At 39.6% G+C, this 20869-nt stretch overlaps 2 protein-coding genes across 7 annotated transcripts in view; one reads left to right on the top strand and one right to left on the bottom strand.

The window, feature by feature from the left end:
- The window catches only part of LOC124874981 (arylsulfatase G-like), a 25853-nt gene extending 6433 nt beyond the window's left edge, over positions 1-19420 (top strand). For 3 of the 5 annotated variants that reach the window (XM_047376700.1, XM_047376699.1, XM_047376701.1), the window contains exons 4-11: positions 67-181; positions 385-531; positions 5883-6073; positions 6158-6238; positions 6365-6473; positions 7243-7363; positions 7454-7544; positions 9145-9999. In XM_047376700.1, the coding sequence (XP_047232656.1) occupies positions 67-181; positions 385-531; positions 5883-6073; positions 6158-6238; positions 6365-6473; positions 7243-7363; positions 7454-7544; positions 9145-9425 (1136 nt within the window). In that variant the 3' untranslated portion in view covers positions 9426-9999. Of the gene's footprint in view, positions 1-66; positions 182-384; positions 532-5882; positions 6074-6157; positions 6239-6364; positions 6474-7242; positions 7364-7453; positions 7545-9134; positions 10000-19018 lie in introns of those variants that run through there. The other 2 variants (XM_047376704.1, XM_047376703.1) reach the window with 2 other exon arrangements.
- On the bottom strand, positions 10682-20869 carry LOC124874982 (WD repeat domain phosphoinositide-interacting protein 1-like). 2 transcript variants are annotated; one of them, XM_047376705.1, is made up of 12 exons: positions 20451-20869; positions 19495-19577; positions 18567-18736; positions 18376-18472; positions 17433-17530; positions 17268-17360; positions 17117-17187; positions 16629-16736; positions 13833-13997; positions 13655-13762; positions 13315-13454; positions 10682-12195 (listed from the first exon to the last, which is right to left on the bottom strand). In XM_047376705.1, exons 1-12 carry the CDS (start codon positions 20528-20530, stop codon positions 12083-12085), a joined length of 1326 nt encoding a protein of 441 aa, XP_047232661.1. In that variant the 5' UTR covers positions 20531-20869; the 3' UTR covers positions 10682-12082. The 2 variants fall into 2 exon arrangements, with proteins under 2 accessions (XP_047232661.1, XP_047232662.1); XM_047376706.1 differs by lacking the exon at positions 19495-19577 and having other exon boundaries at positions 20451-20730.

The raw sequence follows: 20869 nt of genomic DNA, 5'->3' as shown, positions 1-20869 counted from the left end.
TAGTTAACGTATGGATGGAGGTTAATGTGTTAAATGATTACCACATGTTCCTTGTTTTGTGGACAGGTTTCGATTACTTCCTAGGTATTCCATACAGTAATGACATGGGCTGTACTGACAGACCAGGATACGATCTACCCCCTTGTTTCCCTTGTGTTTCATCAGAACCTAAAGTGATCAGGTATGGCAATATTAAAAGGGGCTTTTGTGATAATCACTCTAAGAACAACAATTAAACAGCTGTACATATATGCATGAAAAGTCTGCATACATTTTATTTTTAAACCCTCAGTTGGTTTATTTCTTTCTTTCAAACGCATTTCTTATCATGTCACACCTCTACATGTGGAGACCCTCATAGTTTATTGTGTTTTTATGTTCCAGACAGAGTAGGAGCGTGCATGGTGGCTGTTATTCCAAGGTGGGCCTTCCTCTAGTGGAAAACGGCTCTATTGTGGAGCAGCCGCTTGACCTTCGGGCGCTAACAGAGAAGTACAAATCTGCTGCACTCAGGATTATACACGGTGCAAGGTACAACGCAGCTGTGAATAGTAAACACAACAATAGATTGAGCTGTTGATCTCTGTTAGACAAAAATGTGAATTATTGATCTAGCTGTGACAATACAACCTATAAATGTAACAAATTGCAAAAATGATTAACCTCTCATTACTTTGCTTTAATTTATCATTTCTGTGTACTATAGATGCGGAGGCCATAATCAAGTTTGTCTTTTATTTGAGCACATAAATCATGTTTTCTAACAGTTTGACAGGGGATCTTGTTCAAGAATTGAAGTTTGTATTTTTCTTTTTGCAAGTTGTAAATCAGGACCCCAAGTAGCTGTATTTATCCCAGATTAATTACAGTAATCAAAGCATAGGCCTACATTGAAAACCTTGAGGTTATGTACTAACTGCCTCCCTTAAATATTTTCTAAATCTATTCTAATCCCACCCAAATCAAATTAACTTTGTTACCTTCACATGCATAAGAGAAAGGTGTTTCATTCCTTTTTCCACCTTTTCTGCACAAATCTGGAGCAACTAATTCCTGAAATCACCGTTGATTCATATTATCTAACGTCTTTCATATATTTTCTTGCTCTAATCCAGAAAGCTTTCATCTGCTTTGACCAATAGTATTTTTTTATTAATAGGTTTAAGTTTAACTAAGCATAAACCTTTCATAAAGTTTCAACTAGCACTTATGTCTGATAAGTTAGTCACCATACCTGTGTATAGATATTAGATGTTAACTGGCTGCAGCTGTGTAAATATGAAGTAAACATGTTGACTTCAGGATAACAGCACAACGTATTCTGAGCCTGATAAAGGTCAGATGTATAACCCCAAGTCATATGACTTTGATTTAAGTCAGAAACTTATTGGATTGTTTCAGACCAAATCTAAGAAATAAAAACTTCAGATTCCAACAAACCAACTTCTGGACATCTTTTAAATGATATGAATATATGAATGATTCATAATTACTTTAAATATAAAATGCTTCAAACAAGACATGGGTCATGTGAGATCTCATAAAATAGTATGTCTTTATTGTATTTATGCACAAATTTAAAACAGATAATATGATCCAGTTTACTTAATTTGAATCTATAGCAATAATATCCACAATGCATATATTATTTTAATTTTGATACATAGACTTAAGAAAAAACATCCAATATGTACCTGCTTAAGTGCTAGTTGTGCAGCACATTATAACTTTTTTCCTCTGTAAAGAGCCGAACAATCATAAAAAACCTTATACTAACTAGTTAATTAGTTGGGTAGCCAGCTTGTACTTAGTAAGTAAGTAAACGTTATTCATATAGCACCTTTCACAGATCAAAATCCACAGAGTGCTTTACAATAAAAACAGACATTAAAAACACAGCAGATAAGACATAAAAGATAAAATAGATTACATATAACATAATACAGCCTAAAACTAGTTAAAAACCAGTCTGAATAAATGAGACACCGCACAGATGGAGGCAGTGCATTCCCAGGGGGCCTTAGCTCTAAAGGATTTATCCTCTTTCTCTTGTCTTTAAAAGTATTTGTGGGACCATTAACAAGCTTTAACTAAAGGATCTCAGACTGCGATGTGTAGGGCTGTAAAAGGTCTGCGATATGGGCAGGGGCTTGACCACAGGACTCTAAAGGTAAAGACTAAAATTTTAAAATGGAACTCTAAAATGTAATGGTAGCCATTATAAAGAGATTAAAACTGGGGTATTGTGCTGTCTCTTTGGTGTGTTGGCATTCTGTACAGACTGGAGATGGTCAAGAACTTTCTTATTCAAACACATAAGAAGGTTGTTCTTAAAAAAAAAATCAAGGTAAGATGAAGTAAAGCATAAGTAATCATCTCTAATTCAGCTTTAGATGCCAGAGGTCAAATTTTTGAAGTGATATAGCAAAAAATAATACCAAGGTTTCTGAGGTTTGGTTAGACAGAAGAGCACGGTACTCCAAGGTACTGCTTGATTTTAGTCATTCTGTTCTCAGGGGCAAAAAATACACTTTCAGTCTTATTAGAGTTCACCTGCAAGTAGTTGTCACAGAGCCACTGTTTGACACTATTAAACCGGGTATCAAGAACGACAACTTTACATATTCAGTTCTCTTAAAAGAACAGTAGATCTGAATATCATCAGCATATAAATGAGAGAAACATCAGTCTGATTATTTGGCCTCTAAGGAAAATATACAAAACAAATAGAATAAGTCCCAAGACTGAGCCCTGTGGTACCCCACATGGCAGGCTCTTGGAGTCTGACGTGATCTGGATTGCAAAACACTGAATGTTCTGCCAGAAAGACAAAAGTTAAACCACCCAAAGCCACACGTGATAGGCCGTGTACATCCCGGAGCCTGTTATTCAACATACTGTGATCTACAGTGTCAAAGGCAGATGTAGGGTCCAAGAGAACATTTACAGTGGATGCTCCAGAGCCAGCTGATATCAAAATATCACTAGCAACATTGGTTAAAGCAGTTTTTTTGAAGTGGAGCTTACGAAAACCAGACTGAAACTTGTGAAAGGTTTCATGTTTTTCCGCTTAAAGAGTAAGCTGCTACTTTTTCATGAAGCTTTGACATAAAGGATCTAAATTGCACATTTTAAAATTTCTTGTGTGGAACCACACCTGTTAGAAGTGAAGTGTTACAGATTTCTACAATACAAGAGACTATACCAGGAAAAAGGCTTTTTAAACAACAATGCAGGGACAAAGTCTTTTGGACAGGTATATATTTTCATTTTATCAAGATGAAATGTTAGATGGAGTCACTGGATCAAAACACATTCTGAGACAGTAAGTGGAGACCCACAAACAGAGTTATAATACATTGATGGACAAATGTTTCCTTTGACATAATTGATTTTCATCACAAAAAAATGTTGAAATCATTAGTCACAGAGGAAACTGGTTTATTGTTTCATTACCTCAGAATATTTATCATTTAAAGAAATACGATTAGAAATGTATTCCATTCTGGTAGTTCTGAGGTGGAGCCTGTGAACCTCAAGTTTAGTGGGTTTCTACAGGGATTCTACCTTACCACAGACTCTTTTGGATGTCCGAATTGTTTTAATCATCTATGGCGATAGAAGGTACGAAGGCAGATTTCATTAGTTTCACTACGTTAAGAATATCTGAGCAAAGATTATTAAAACACAATCTAGCAACATCAGGGCACTTCCTCAGTGTAGATGGATCAAACAAATCACAGGGGGTTCGACCTCGTTTCAGGACTCTACTTTTAGCTGGTGAGTTACGGATGGCACTTCTTTAGTTTCCTGTAGGCTAAGTAGGCTTCTTTCAGCCATCTTGGGTTAAAAAATCTTGAGACCTGTTTGCACCTTCACTGATATTACCCATTATTATAGCCCTTATTATTACCATTGGAATGCAGTGCATTATGTGTGTCCCAGTGGTGCAATTAGGGTGAAACATTAGAAGTAAGATATCATGGGAAAGTGAAATACGTATTTCATCATTTTATTTTCAATGCAAGTGTTTAACATGATGGAATTTTCACTTCACAGCTGGCATCATTAGGCAATTTAAATTATACAGGGACTATGCCATGAAGCAGTCTAAAGGAACAAGAGGTGTTAAGGTCAGGGAGCAAGGAATGCTACTATTTCTCATCAATTTTGGTCCTAACTTTTTAAAAACAGCATACAACTAATCACATGGGAAAAAGGATGTTTGGTGTGAGCATGTATTGCGCAGTATTTGTACAGAGCACACTCTTAGTGTTTGCACATGTTTAAAGTCTAGCAGGAGAAGGGCACTGAACCCTGCTGCTTACAGCTGTTGGTTAAAAGGCAACATGCCCCCATGCTGTGTCGGGAGGTCATGTGAATGAGCGCTGCAGATTTCATCCTGGTGCTGTTTAACATTCAACAGCAGCTAAGCTTTAATTCAGTGCTGGAAAGGCCACATTCCTTCAAAGAACAGGAACAGAAGGAAACAGAACACAGGGCAGTTAAACCTTCTAACTATATTTGTTTCCATCATTGACACGTACAGCGCTTGCAACAAATATTCAGACCCCTTAAACTTGGTCAGGATTGTGAGTCAATATTTAGTGAAGGCACCAGTCACAGCAGTTTATTGGGGTATGTCTCTACCAGCTTCCAAATTTAGAAACTAAAATTTTCTTTTTGAAATTTCCCAGTGTTTGGAAAATAGTAGTCAGACTGGATGTTTACACAGAGCATGTTTAAACATCATTAAGCCTTGCCATATATTCTCAATTGGATTTAAATCTGGACTTTGACTTTCATATGCTTTGACCTAGACCATCCCATTGTAACTCTGGTTGTTAATTAGGGTCATTGTCCTGGTGGAAGGGGAACGCCAGCCCCAGTCTCAATTATTTTGCAACCTTAACAAGATTTTCTTCCAATGTTGCCCTGTGTTTAGCTCCACCCATCTTCCCATCAAGTCTAACCCGTTTTCCTGTCCAAGCTGAAGAAAAGCATCCCCACAGCATGAAGCTGCCAACACCAAGTTTGCATTTAGGCCAAAAGTTTTAACTTTGGTCATGTGGACAGAGCTAGTTTTTAGGTTTGTTGCGCCCCCTTCATGCCTTATGGGAAACTGCATAAGAACAAATTTGTACAGTGCACAGCTAATAAACATGTTTTCCTACCTGATCTCAGGGTTTCACAGGACAGCTGTATTAATACTAAGATTATATAAAACAAAGGTGGGATCTACTTATTAATTAGCTGACCTTTCAGGATACTAGTTTTTATTTAGGACTATCAGTAAAGGGGATGATTACATTTGCATGCTACGCTTTTCAGTTAATTTGTTAAAAGCTTTGAATTCCTTTTACTTTACATAAATCCCAATAAAATACACTACAGTTGGTGATTCTAATGTGACACAATGTGTAGAAGTATAAGGGGTGTGAATACTTTGACAGGGCACAATGCTGAAGAGAAGCATCTCTATTCTTACATTTCTGAAAATAATTTGAGCAATGATTGGACATGTAGCCATTCTAACATGAAAGTGCTCATTTGTTGCATTTAAGCTGCAGATATTCCAAAGATTTGTTATTTACAGATAAAGTACATTGTATAATAATGCGTAAATCAAACTGTGGCAGTTTCCTGTGGCCTTATTTTCCAAGATAAGGGTCATAATTACAGTTGATAAAAGCATGTCTAAACTGTCTAAACATTGTCAGAAACTAAAATTGAATGCTGTTACGCCACATAACTTTAAGTAAGTCAGTCAACAGCTTGTCAGATCATGTTGCTTTCTCATGAATCTTCTTCATGAGGAAATTATGTTTTCATACCTTCACTCAGTGAACGCTTTCTGAAAGAGAACTGTCATTTGGTTGCAGGGCCCGAGTACAGCCGTATCTTCTTTTTGTCACATCAGCTCACATGCACGTCCCACTCGCCCCCACGGTGGCTAACTCTTCAGGTGACGGGGTGTATGCTGCCAGCCTGCGGGAACTCGACGGTCTGGTCGGGGCAATAAAGGCTGCTGCCGATGAAACAGATAAAGGCAATACTCTAATCTGGTTCACTGGTGAGACAGTTGAAGGATTCAGATATGCCCTCGTATGATAAACTTGAAGATTGTGTGATAAATACAGTCCTCTGTGTGTTTTAGGTGACAATGGTCCTTGGGAACAAAAGTGCGAGTTTGCAGGAAGTGTTGGGCCTTTCACTGGAAAATGGCAGACCAACAAAGTTAAGTTAAGATCAGTTTACTGAAAAGCTCCACAAGGCTTTATAGTCAGCTGTATCCAGTTAGCTAGGGTTTGTATATATTTTATTGCTTTACTCCATATAAGGTGATCTTCTGCCTGCATGTTAGGTGGAGGTTCAGCTAAGCAGACCACCTGGGAGGGAGGTCACAGGGTGCCCACTGTGGTATATTGGCCAGGCAGGATCCCTGCAAACACCACCAGCTCAGCCGTGCTCAGGCAAGCACACTTTCACAATATACTTCAACTACTCCAAACACTTAAGCCAACAAGTGCAAAGAAAAATTATTTGTGCTTAAAGACATAAATATTTTCTGCTTTCTTTGCAGAAATGTATGCAAAGGCACCAAATACATCATAACGTAGGCACCCAACCTAAAGTTGGGTGATGTGAACAAAAAAATATAAATTTCTTTTTACATTTATTTGACAATTATCACGATACCATTTTTAAAATTAGCAATCCAATTGCCAAGATAGCATCTGCTTCAATACACATAGAAAAAAACTAATTCAAATAAAAATTATTAATAACTAATGATCTCATGATATAAACTACCATAAACTACACACAGAATTACCTTAAGCATAATGGATTGAGGGTAAACAAGTGAAAAAACTACTTTCCATATAGATGTACAAAACCCATTCGCAAAGCTAGGTCCAGTATTATTCAGTACCACCTAAAATAATTTTAATCAAGTTCACAATCCTGGTTGCAGAACTTGAAATATAACTGTGTGTGTAATGAATCTACATAAGAATTTAATGTTTTCAATAGAATTGAACTAAAATTAATGAACTTTTCAATAGGATTCCAACTTTATGGAATGTACCCGTACATTGGGCTGTATGTAATTGGAATTAGACCGGTTTGTGAAGTGCCTTGAGATGACATTTATGATAATTTTCCGCTATATAAATAAAATGCCCTGAATTGAATTATGATTCTACAACTCACCTTCTTGCACCTTTTCTCATATTGCAGTGGTATGGACATATTTTCAACTGTTCTGTCTATGGCAGGGATAGCGCCTCCCTCAGACAGGCGTTATGATGGCATTGACGCCACAAATATTCTCCTGCATGGAGAACACTCTGGTCATGAGGTACAAACAACTCTGCCCTCACAACTGTAAGTCACTTTCTACATTTGCCTGTGTTGTGAAACAGGACTGCCCTGTGTTCTTGTGTTGTAGATCCTCTTCCATCCTAACAGTGGTGCTGCAGGGAAGTTTGGGGACTTGCAAACAGTTCGAGCCGGAAAACACAAAGCTTTCTACATCACAGGTGCTAATTAAGTCAAGTTTGCATTGCTGCTTGTTATGCCACTATAGTGAAGTGTATGCATAAGGTCATCACAGTGACATTAAATGGGTGCAGCTCTGTTTAACTCAGCAGGGAGGTAGAATAACAGAACACGCCTCTTTCTAGCTTCAGAACTCACATGGAACCTCAACAAATTTCTCTCTATTGTTGCAGCATCACTGACAGATGCCCTTTATATGTTTGAATGTCAAACATTTTCTAAAGGATTGGGTTTGGGGCCTTTCCAAAAGTTTTAATGTTTGCCTTTTTTATTATTTCTGAAACTAGTTATATCCCCTCAATGTGATGTTGCCACTACCATGCTTGACCGCTGCTGCAGTGTTTGAAAGCTCCTTTCAACACGCTTCTTGTCCTTACGGGCAAATAGGTCCAACTTTGTCTGATTTGACTAAAAAGCTAAACACTTGTCTCACAGGTAAAGAAATTGCTCCACAGCATGATGCTGCCACCACCATGCTTGACAATTGGTTCAGTGTACTTAAGTTTGAAAACCTCATCTTGTCTCCTGCAAGCATGTTTCTTATCATTGTTGGCAAATAGTTCAATGTCCTTACCTCGTCTATCTATAAACCTTTCTTCAGAAGACATTTAGCTTATTCCTGTGGACAGCTGCAAACGTCATTTGAGCTCTGGGGGCTTTTTTCTTACTTTACTGAAAACACTGGTTTTCTAGCAGCTTCCAGTGTAGGACAACCTGGAGCCTTGCTAGATCCTCAGTCGTTCTTCAACCTCCTAAACAAGTTTCGTTATCTAACAGTTTGGGTATGACACGTTTGGGTGCTCCAACAAGAACATTTTAATACATATTGTTAGGTATTATTTAGTCAACTCAGAGGTAAGAACGATACAGTCATAGTTACTTGCAGCAAGGGTAGCCCACTTTGCAGTGAAACTACAAAGTTTTTGACACCCTATCTCTTTATTTATATGCACAGTTCAACAGACAGTTCAGACAGGGTGTGTGTGTGTGTGAGACGGAAAGGAGGCTGGTTCACACAGAGATAACAATGATCTCACACACACAGGGAGGAAGGCATAGTGCAGGTGCCTTGCAACACAAAGTTTTTACATGAGTGATAACAAGTTTTTGCACCCATCCAACACATATCAAAACTGGTTTAGTAATGGACAAAGTATGCTAATTTCAAGCTTCTGAAATAGACCTGATCTCAACACAGAAAACCAACCTACTTAAACCACACACACACGTTTGCATTTTCTCCCCATGCATGGAGTTTGCATGTTCATGTTCTTCTTGGTGCAAGTCAACAGTGCTAACAACTGTGCCACTGTGCAGCCCTATCTGCATCTGTGGGGGTTTATTGCATATTTTGGGGCCTGTGTGTGAAATGATGATTTTGTGTGATTTAGAGAAAATCTGCAAACATTGGCACCCAACTATTGTTTTTAAACTCAGTCAAGTTGTCTTTTCAGAATAGAATGATTATAGATCAGATGACAGTTCAAAGTAATATGACATTCATGCTTGTGTTCAATATAGTTAACATTTTCACTGGCACTGTATATAGCCATGGATTTTAAATTTTATAGGATTTGACAGGTGGACCAGAAGCTTGCAACGGTGGAACCGGACAGGTGCAGCTCCACGACCCGCCTCTTATATTTGACTTGGAGCATGAAGAGGCAGAAGAAACACCTCTGCAGTTTGACACACCTGACTACAGGGCGATTGCATGGAGGGTTGCCCACAAGAGAGATGAACTCCTATGGGACATTGCCACTGACAGATCAGTGTCCACAGCAGACTATAGCCAAGATGAATTAGCAGCACCATGCTGTGACCGAACAAAGGCTGTCTGTCGATGCCACACTGTGTGCTGAGGCCAGAAGAAACATAAAAGCAGCTGCAAAAAAGCGCCATGAGGCAGGCAAACATAAGTGGAGACAGCCAACTCATTTGCATCTACGCAGCACTTGGTGTGCAGAAAGTGTTGATTAAAAGGCTCAATGTCCAGATGCTGCAGATGTGCAAACATGACATGGCAGCGGCTGAACTGCAGTATGCAATGTAAGATTCATTTTGTTGAACTGTAAACAAAGTCACATTGTGAAAATTTCCTGTTATGGGGCAGCATGCAGTTGGCGGTAGAGGGCGGCCCATATGTAGATGCTGTTGGTCCTCGATGCAGCCATCCAGGGTATAACGGGTAAAGATGGAGATTACTTGTTATATTTTAGGCTAAATGAGGTCCAGTTTAATGTTAAATATTGACAACATAAGCAGATGTAGCCAAGTTTGAGTCACTTTCAGATTTAATGAGTCACTGGGAAAAATGTCCAGTGTCCAAACAGCGCCATCTTTTGGCAGGTCACGTGTTATTACCAGGTTTCCTAGTAAACTATATAGAAATGTAATATATACACATTATACATAAAATAAAAATTCTTAACATACTTTAGGTATGATATGTCTATGTCTTAATGTGTAATAAGGTTTTACCAAAGAACACTTCAACATCAGTGTAAAAAATAACTTGTGTTACATCTTAACATTATGTTATTAAATAGGTCTTAATCATACGAGACCTGTAGCTTTGCTATGTGCAGCTCGTCACCAACATGTCTGCTGGCCACTGCCTCCCTGAGAGTCAAATCTTCCAAAAATATTATCAGGTTTTGTTGTGACTCTCACTGGTCTCTTGTGTTGCTACCATGATTAATATCATAGTTGTATCTGCAAGTAATGTAATAAGTATGGCACGTGTTATGATTTAAATAGTGTATTACACACAGGCTTTTCCTTCTTTAGAGCACTACGTCTGTTCGGAGGCAATGCCCATTGATAGCCTTTAATAACTTGAATAAACCTATCTGGGGTTTAAAGCTCAAAAAGGAAAGAAAAATTGGTCTGCAGACTATAAATGATTAATATCGGGAAATATGCACATTTTTCTCAGCTTTAAAAGAACCTCCTCAAGGCGATATCTCAGATGGGTTTTGCACATACATACCTCATTGCATGTCAGCCCCAGCTGTTGATACATAACTGCTGCAGGATCACAACACAGTTACAGTGCCTCGCAAAAGTATTCATACCCCTTGAACATTTTCTTATTTTGTCACACTACAAGCTTTAGTGTATTTAATTACAATTTAATGGAATAGAGACACTAACAAGTTGAACATAACTGTGAAGAGAAAGGAAAATGACATTTTTGGAGAAATAAAATCTGTGTGGTTAAAAGTTAACATAAGCAACAACATATTAAAACATATTTCAATCCCAACAAGAAAGAATGAAAACAAAATATCTGAAACACACTGACAGTCTGAGCTGTAAAAGGTCCCATTTGCTGTTTACCTTATTCCATGAAGGGAACACATTCAGCATGGGGTACAAGTAGCTCTGGTCAGAAGAGACTAAAACTGCAATTATTGGCCTATATGCAAGCGCCACGTCTGACAGCAGCCAAGGCTTCGCATTAACCTGAATACACCATACACACTGTAAAGCATGGTGGTGGCAGTATGATGCTGAGGGGACGCACATCTTCAGCAGGGGCTGGAACGTTGGTCAGAGTTGATGATAAGATGGATGGAACTAAAGACATCCCAATCCTAAAGGGAACCTGTTGGCACCCCATGTTTATATCAAAGCATATTCATGTATTAGCATGACTCAGTAAAAGTTCAGCTGTAATGTGACAAAATGTAAAAAGGTCAAGGGGGGTAAATTATTTAGAAAAAAAACTGTTTTTAGTAGCTGTTTTGGGTATACCCCACCGCTCACTCGCTTTCAGTTTAAATGAGGTCTCAGAGAAAAATATTGCAGTGGGAGCTGAACTGGTGCCAGTATGGTTGGATTATCCAGGCCTGGACTAATAGAAAACAACCCAGAACATATAAATGAAATGCTTTGCAGGACTTATAAACAGTTACCAGTCACTTTTTGATATAGTTAGGGTGACACTTGATGCCAAATGTAAACTCCTAGCATGCCTCCAGCCAAACCCCTGAAATGTCAGACTATTTTTCTAAATGTATAACATTTGATTAAGAAAAAAAGTGCAGTATTGACATAGAAAAAATATTGAAATTAAAATGGAAAAAAAAATCAGGTTTCATAAATCTTCATGAAATATTGTTTCTTTTCTTCATTGTCATTTATCTACATCAGTAAGGTTAATTCTCTGTCAAAGTCTCTTGCTTTATGCATATTACATAGAAATATTTAACACTGTTGGTTATGGCATTATATTGGGTACTCCTGTGTTCCTAATGAGAGATGTCCTAGTTCTTCTTTTTCCAGATTTCATACAAGATTAGAGGAACGCAGAACACGAGAACCAGCAGAAAGTAATACTCTTTACTAACACTGTATCCAAGGTAAACGATGAGCTTAGTGGAAGGTCAGGGGAGCCAACGTCTCGTCATCAGTATTAGTTTTGACCATCCTTTCTGTTTGAAATAAGTACTGTAGGTCTGAATTTGTGCAGTGGAGTATGGGAGGGATCTTGGGAAACGGTTGTTTAATTACTCTAGTTGCCGACTGGAGGAAACTCGTTTTCATCATCCAGACAAACGGGGCCCTCTGCAAACTCATGCTCAGGGATGACTTCACCCTTCTGTGCTCCACCATCTTCAGAGTAACCTGGGAGGGAAAGAGGGGAGATGGAGATGTTTTCTAATTCCTACCGATAGCAGCTGTTGGCAACAATCTGATAGAAAACCACCCTAGAATTTGGCTCCTTTGTTTGGGGGAAATGCTTGTGTTCTATAGTCATTTAGAGAAAAGAAACAGCTTAAGATTCTGTAAGACTTGTAAGTCAGTTCTTACTAGCAAAACCTCTGTGTTCAGCTTTATTCCTTTACCTTAATAATCCTCACACACGTTTTATCCACTCATATCCACTATAGATATCCACCTGTGTGTAATTTAATCTAAATTTATATGCAGCTGTACTGTTTCTGGCCTCAGAGGTTTGTAATAAAACATCTGTGAACAAACAGTATCATGAAGACCAAGTCAGGGAGAAAGCTGTGTAGAAGGTAATGTAATACATCAATATCCCAAAAAAAATTAAGGTCTGGCAAGAAGAGCTCTAATCAGAGAAGCATGCAAGAAATCCACAGTAGAGGAGCTGCAGAGATATGTTGAAGAAACTGGTCTGGTCAGATGAGACCAAAATTAAATTGTTTGGCCTACATGAGCTGCAGGTCAAAATTAACACACCATCCTCACAATGAAACATGGTGGTGGCAGTATTATGTTGTGGTCATGCTATTTTATAGAAGGGACGGGAAGACTGGTCACAGTTGACTGGAAGCTGAATGGAGGCAGTACTGCAAGAAAAGACTTGAGATTCTGACAAGACACCAGCAGAACAAAATACAGCCAGAGCTACAACAATCAAGGCTTATTCATGTGTTAGAATAACTTATTGAAAGTCCACAGCTGAAAATAAATGGCTAAACCTAAAAATGGTTTCTAAGACTTGAAACTGATGTTCACAGATGCTCTATTGTGCAGCAGAAGAAAGGGCAAAACTTTTCTTTCTCTAGCTGGTAGAACAAGGACTTGCACCTCTAGATTTTAATTGGTAAAAGAAAATATCTAAAAACCATGTATTATTTATTTTCCTTTCATGGTTTTAACATGATAAAATATGAAAAAGATTAAGTTGTATAAATACGGCAAAAGACTGTAAGACATTTAAACTTGTAAAATGAGAATGTCTGCCATAACACACCCATGGATGATGCACCTTACCCATGAGTGTGGTGGAGGAAAGTGGTGTTGAAGCGAGAGCCACAGTGGCAGCATATGATTGGCCGGCTGGTTGCTGGGGGCCGTCCTCTTGGTCTTCCTCTTCCTTCTCTTCCTCCTGCTCCTCACTGGATTCAAAGAGTCTGAAGGCACAGAGCAGAAAGGACAACCCAGAAACATAAGTCTCTGCATTATCAGAGACACTAACTCTCATATTTTATTGTATCATCATTTTTATACAAAGTGACATTCTGCCAGTAATGAAAGAAAATGCTGCTTATTTGAAATATTTGTAGATTTTTTTTTTTTTATAGAGCAAATATTTCTATAAACATGAACACACCTGTGTTTTTGAACAAGGATGCATTCGCCTCCGTCCTGCGGATCTACATTGTAGATATAGAGGTTCCCCTCTGAGGATGCAACTAGCAGACGTGGAAGCTTCTGAATCCTAAAAGGAGATCAGATATAAACAAATCTACTCAGATACAACCCTTTTTAGGAAAATAAAATGTTCTTACGTAGCCAGAGCACAGATGTTCTTCAGGCCAGACATGTCAAGTCGTACAGTGGCGAAGGCCCGGTCCTGGTGCATCATGTCAGAAACATGGGTGGGCAGGTAGGTACTGGCTGCTGTGAACATTTTCCCCACATATGCTGACCATGTTGGAGATTCCTCCTCTTGACTGAGGGACATAAATATGGGTTATAGTTAAACATTTAGCCCATCCAATTGATGTCGTTAATGCTGCAAAAACATGACTCAAAATAACACACCGCCATTAATGTCTGCTGCAACAAAAATAACTATACCCCTAAGTAAAAATGTCCAAATTGTGCCCAAAAGTGTCAATATTTTCTGTAGCCACTATTATTCTAGGCACTGCCTTAACTCTCAAGAATATGGAGATGACTAGAGCTTCACAGGTTGCCCCTGTAGTTCTCTTCCACGCCGCCATGACAACATCAAGGAGCTGGTGGAGGTTAGAGACCTTGTGCTCCTCCACCATCCGTTTGAGGAAGCCCCACAGATGCTCAATATAGGGTTTAAGTCTATTATTCAGAACGTTACGGCTAATTTACTAGGCAGTGTGTTTTTTTCCAATTGTCATAATTGGCCTAAAAGATGTTCCGACGAACGTTTGCAAAATGTGTCAAAAAATATATGATTTTAGATACCAGATGAAGCAGCTCTAGTTATATCTTAGTTATGGGTGTAGCTAGTTCCTTTGGTTTACATTAAGTGTTTGACATATTCATATATCAGTATTTAAAATTATGGCATATCATGGCTTATTTCAAAACTTCCTGAATATTCAACTTAGAAAAATAAGATTTTTATAAATGAGAGAAACTTTGATATACACTGACAGGTACTCCAACTGTTTGCAGTATACTTGACAAGGTCATGAAAACGGTCATATCTGGAGGCCACATAAGAGGTTATTTTGACTATTCAAGCAGGGAAATGTTGAAGCGACCCGGAGAAAGCAGTGGAAGTACAGGGGTTGGACAATGAAAGTGAAACACCTGGTTTTAGACCACAATCATTTATTAGTATGGTGTAGGGCCTCCTTTTGCGGCCAATACAGCATCAATTCGTCTTGGGAATTATACAAGTCCTGCACAGTGGTCAGAGGGATTTTAAGCCATTCTTCTTGCAGGATAGTGACCAGGTCACTACATGATACTGGTGGAGGAAAACGTTTCCTGACTCGCTCCTCCAAAACACCCCAAAGTGGCTCAATAATATTTAGATCTGGTGACTGTGCAGGCCATGGGAGATGTTCAACTTCACTTTCATGTTCATCAAACCAATCTTTCACCAGTCTTGCTGTGTGTATTGATGCATTGTCATCTTGATACACGGCACCGCCTTCAGGATACAATGTTTGAACCATTGGATGCACATGATCCTCAAGAATGGTTCGGTAGTCCTTGGCAGTGACGCGCCCATCTAGCACAAGTATTGGGCCAAGGGAATGCCATGATATGGCAGCCCAAACCATCACTGATCCACCCCCATGCTTCACTCTGGGCATGCAACAGTCTGGGTGGTACGCTTCTTTGGGGCTTCTCCACACCGTAACTCTCCCGGATGTGGGGAAAACAGTAAAGGTGGACTCATCAGAGAACAATACATGTTTCACATTGTCCACAGCCCAAGAATTGCGCTCCTTGCACCATTGAAACTGACGTTTGGCATTGGCATGAGTGACCAAAGGTTTGGCTATAGCAGCCCGGCCGTGTATATTGACCCTGTGGAGCTCCCGACGGACAGTTCTGGTGGAAACAGGAGAGTTGAGGTGCACATTTAATTCTGCCGTGATTTGGGCAGCCGTGGTTTTATGTTTTTTTGGATACAATCCGGGTTAGCACCCGAACATCCCTTTCAGACAGCTTCCTCTTGCATCCACAGTTAATCCTGTTGGATGTGGTTCGTCCTTCTTGGTGGTATGCTGACATTACCCTGGATACCGTGGTTCTTGATACATCACAAAGACTTGCTTTCTTGGTCACAGATGCACCAGCAAGACGTGCACCAACAATTTGTCCTCTTTTGAACTCTGGTATGTCACCCATAATGTTGTGTGCATTTCAATATTTTGAGCAAAACTGTGCTCTTACCCTGCTAATAGAACCTTCACACTCTGCTCTTACTGGTGCAATGTGCAATCAATGAAGACTGGCTACCAGGCTGTTCCAATTTAGCCATGAAATCTCCCATACTAAAATGACAGGTGTTTCAGTTTCATTGTCCAACCCCTGTAGGTCAAAGATCTCCTCTGACTTGTTTGTCTGCATTACAACTGCAGCCTGACGCAAAAATGTGTGCAAATAGCTTCCATCTGCTGGACTTGATAAGTGTGTATTCAGTACAATCTGAGTCCAGTAAAAAAATGAAGGGGTTTGCATTGCATTTTATCGCTTTGTAAAATCCCTCCTTTGTCTCTAAACGGCACCTTGCTGAAGAACTTTCTGTCAGTTAGACGTTATGCTAGAAACGTCTGTCTCTTTCCAGCTACCTCACTGAAAAGCCCAGTCTGGGCTGATTATCCAGATGATAATACAGCAGATATCTGTTGGTTTTGTGTTTCGGGTTTGCTTAGTAAATTACATGAGAAGGTTGTTAGATAAAGGAGCAAAAGCCTATGGACCTAGATTAAACATATTTAATGGTTAAAACTGCAACACATAATATATTCAAGCATATATGGCTGTTTGGAGGTAGAGACTAACACTGGACTAGCTGCCTGTGATACCAAATCTAATGTGTGACTCGAACGTCAAAGGAAACAATGTAGAACCATGTTTACCTGGGACTGTGCTGCTCCAGTTTAAAGATATGAACAGTCTCAGTGTTGCTGGAGGCACACAGGAACTGAGCGTCTGCACTGAACGACAGTGAGCTGATGCTAACATATCTGAAACACAAAATATCAATGAGAAAACAAAACAACAAAAAAAGCTGCAAGTGTATGTTTTTTCAAAAGCCAAAAAACGACATGCATCACTAAAATACAAAAATTATTTTTAACAGGAAATCATTTTAAGGAAATTTGTTTGATAGTCTGTTTATATGCATACATATCATTACTCGGACAGAAATGTGCTGTTAGCATGGCCTATAAAATTAGCCTGCTAGCATTCTGATTAACCCAGCTTGGCAAAAGAGTAACGAGAAGAGCTGTGATCCCTGCACCTCATCCTTTTTGTCAATGTTTTTCACTTTTAAAGCGATTCTCGTTATCCTGGTTTGCAAGCACAATAACAGAAAAGCTTAAAAACACATGTAAGCACTGACCTTTTCATCCCTCGCCGAAATTCAAACAACTTCTGACCCTCTGGAATGCTGAAGACTCTGATAACAGTCCCCTAAAGAGAAGAAGAAGTACTTCACACCTACCTTTACTGAAACCAGCTAAAGGAGGGTGGAAAAGAAATCAGGTCCTCACCTTCTCAGACGCACTGGCCAGTTTTGAACCCGAGGCGTTGAATGTCAGGGCTGCCAGCGGACTGTCGTGGGCCTGGATCAGGGTCACGGTGCTCTGAAAGTGGAAAACAAATGCTCTCTAATTATATTCATTTCTTTCCATGGGGTTTATAATCCCAATCCTCACCAGGTTGTTGGCGTCGTAGACTGTGATCTCTCCAATGGTGGCACTGCCTGGATATGCCAGGTAGGAGTTACCGTGGTTGACTGACAGAGCACACAGGCCTGCAGGGTAACAGAGTGAACTGTTTAAGATTGAGTCAAAGTTACACTTTTACATTTTTTATGGCCATGCTCAAAACGAGGCAGAGATAAATATTGTCAATGATGAAACCCAATAAAAAGTAACAAAACCCTCAGATTTCTATTCGTTTCTGTCTAGTAATAAAGGCAGTTTGCATTTCACATCAATAGAGTCTGGTGAACAAACCTATATGAAAACTTTGTTCTGTATTTCCACAAGTCAGAACAAGGGTGTCTTTGAGAACATTTGTCCACACACCTTATCATGCTGCCGGTATTACACTAAAGTTGTTTTTCTGGCTAAACCTCTGAGCCTATAAAACATTTTCCTGCTAAACCAATTCCCATTTATTTATATGCAACGCAGATTAACAGACTAGAGAACCCGACTAGATGTTTTATGTTAAAACGACTTCAAATGGGAGACAAATGAATACCTTTAATGATGAACGAACCACCTAGAAAGCACCCCAACCTTTATATTTCTGTCACCTTTCCTCATAACATTTTGTACATATATGCATTAGCAAAATTAGACATTAGCCACTAAACATCTGACTTACATGAAGACTTCATAAGCTAAAGAAATGGTGCAAACTCTTAATTATACATAATGTTCTTTTGTCTACAAGCAGTTAATCAACTCAGAAAAGGTTTTTAGGTTATAATTGTACGCAGGCTGACAACTAATGCTTGGTTTGTTTTATTAATGGGTTATTAAGACTTTACGACCCTCTGGTCCATTTGCAGCTGTTTTTGCTACTGCAATGTTCTTCTGAATCAATTTTGTAGCTTTGATACACTCAAGCCAAAACTGCAGGCTGTACCTGTTGGGTTGACGGGTGTGTTGAGCAGGGTCTTGAGTAGTTTCATGTCTCTGATATTGTGGATGTAGATGGACTCTTCCAGGCACACCACGAGTCGCTGATGTCCGCATATGAAGTGACAGCGACAGACCACGAGATCAGCACAACAGTGCAGCGAAACAGAAACAGAAAGATCAGTTTGCTGTTCTCACCTGTCTGTTCAGCTTCACCGAGAGGATGTTGTTGGAGTAGCTATAGTTACAAATTTCTGTACCCTTCTTGAAGTGGTAGACGTTCATTCGACGGGGCATGGAAAGACTGACCACTACGACCAGACTGCTGGAGAACAGTCGCTCCACTATGTAGACATCTGGGCCGTCCACTGAGTGAAAGAAAAGAGAAAACATTGGGTATTAACTGCAAGTATTTATCTGTTAGGCAGTATATTCTTACGACCAGGCTTTAACCTTCCATTTTGATAAAGTTTGTAAATAGAGGGTCTCAGACTATCTCAAGCTCTCTGTGTAGTTAAGCTGCTAGGCGCTAGGGCTGCTGGAGGACATCCTGACCACTCTTCCTCATTCCGATACTCTTCATTTAAGCTTTATTTGCTATTATTGCTGCCATTAACTTATTGTTTTCTTTATGTTTTCTCTCTCCACAGAAAGTACTCCTGACCCAGTACTTCTGCGTTTGGCTGTGTCACTTTCCTGGAAGGGGTGGAAGGTGTATTGACCTAGATGGATCTGTTGCTGCAACTTTGAACAACTGAATTTGACTATATAGTGTTATAATTTGGCTTACTTGTATTTGGCATATTAGAATAAATTTGATTTTCTTTAAAATGTTATTCTATGTAATTGGATATGAAATAACCCTGATTGTTTTGTAAAGTGTAAATTGATGGTATATAAGCAGTCATTTTGCAGCCTATATTTAACTCACTGTAAGGCCAATACTAACCTGATAACAGCTCAAATAACTGCTTAGACAGCCTCACTTTAGCAGAGTAATGGAGCAGCAGACTGGTTTTATGACAGAAATAAATACAAACATGCATGTTACACGCAAATGATCGTTTTTTGTGTAGGAGCTATTGAGAAATTGTGAGGCTAGAATGAAAACCAGTCTGCTTCATACCTCCCTCATGGATGCAGTCCAGTTTGTCCACAGCCGTGACAGAGAAGAGCCGGTATCCCATTTTTGTGCCCACAGACAGAGAACTATGATCAAAACAGACACACTGTGAGAACTATGATGAAAACCTACTGGAGGGGAGGTTCACCTTTCAGCACCTTTGGTCAAGGCATTTTCATGTGTTAGCATGGCCCAGTTCAGACCTAAATCCAATTCAAAATCTGTGGCAAGGCTTGAAAATTGATATCTAAAAATGCTCTCCATCTCTTTGATTTTGAGCTTATTGGCAAAGAACATATGAACATTTGAATCTCTTGATGTCCAAAACAACACGAGACAAACCACACAATGTGCAGCTGTAATTGCACTGAAAAATGGTTCTACATGTAACAAATGCATATAACACTTCAGATTTCTATTTGTAAAGAAATACTGAAAATCAAGGGTCCATTTTTCTTCCACTTTACAATTATGAGCTAATTTAATGTTAATTCACAATAAAATACATTAAGGGGTTTCCTTATGACATGACTGGTGTTAATACTTTTGCAATATAACTTTAAAGTATCAAACAAGTTCTGGTTTTGCAGAAACAACGATCAAGAATAGACAGTGAAAAGAGGTCAGGCCTCATTAATGTTCAGCAAAACAAAACGTTTGTTACTTAGTTTATGAATGTTATGGCGGTCAGTGAGGTTAGATTACAAAGTAGCCACTTTGATGTGCAACAGGCCCTGAAGATTAACACAGTGACCTACTTCACCTCCATCTTAACTTCCATTGTTCCGATTAAAAAGCCCGCAGCTTTGTTCTGCCTGCTTTCTGCTTCACTGTTTGGGTTCGTGTCATTACATTTCTAACCATAATCTGGGGACACGGCTGGAAATCGTTATGCAACAGCCAGGTGCATGAAGGAGTTTTGAGTTCACAGGGCCCGGACCGGCCTGCAGGTCGCTTACGTGGTGTCCTGGTTGAACGAGGCGCAGATGAAGTGTCGGTGCGCTCCGGGACCCTCCGATGGGGTCTCCTGGGTCTCCATCCGAGCCACCCGATCCTCTGTCGTCTCGTTGTCCGAAGCTGAAGGCCTTTGGCTCGGGCCGATCCCCGCCGGAGCCCGCTGCTCCTCCTGGTCGTCCAGACTCCAAGCGCCACGCTCGCACTCTTCAGAGAAGGAATGTCCGGTTTCAGAGAGCGGCTCGGGGGGCGCTCATTGCCTGGAGGATGAGTTGGACCGCAGGCTCACAGATCAACGGTAACACCTCCTGGCTGATTTAAATAACTGCAGTCAACCAGGAATCCTTTATTATGGCGGTATTAACTTCTAGTGTTCTCACAGAAAAACAAAAACAGCTGATGGCAGGATGCGTCACTCTCAGCC

Source organism: Girardinichthys multiradiatus, chromosome 10 (assembly GCF_021462225.1).
Source record: "Girardinichthys multiradiatus isolate DD_20200921_A chromosome 10, DD_fGirMul_XY1, whole genome shotgun sequence".
NCBI lineage: Eukaryota > Metazoa > Chordata > Actinopteri > Cyprinodontiformes > Goodeidae > Girardinichthys > Girardinichthys multiradiatus.
This window is presented reverse-complemented; position numbering and strand designations above follow the sequence as displayed.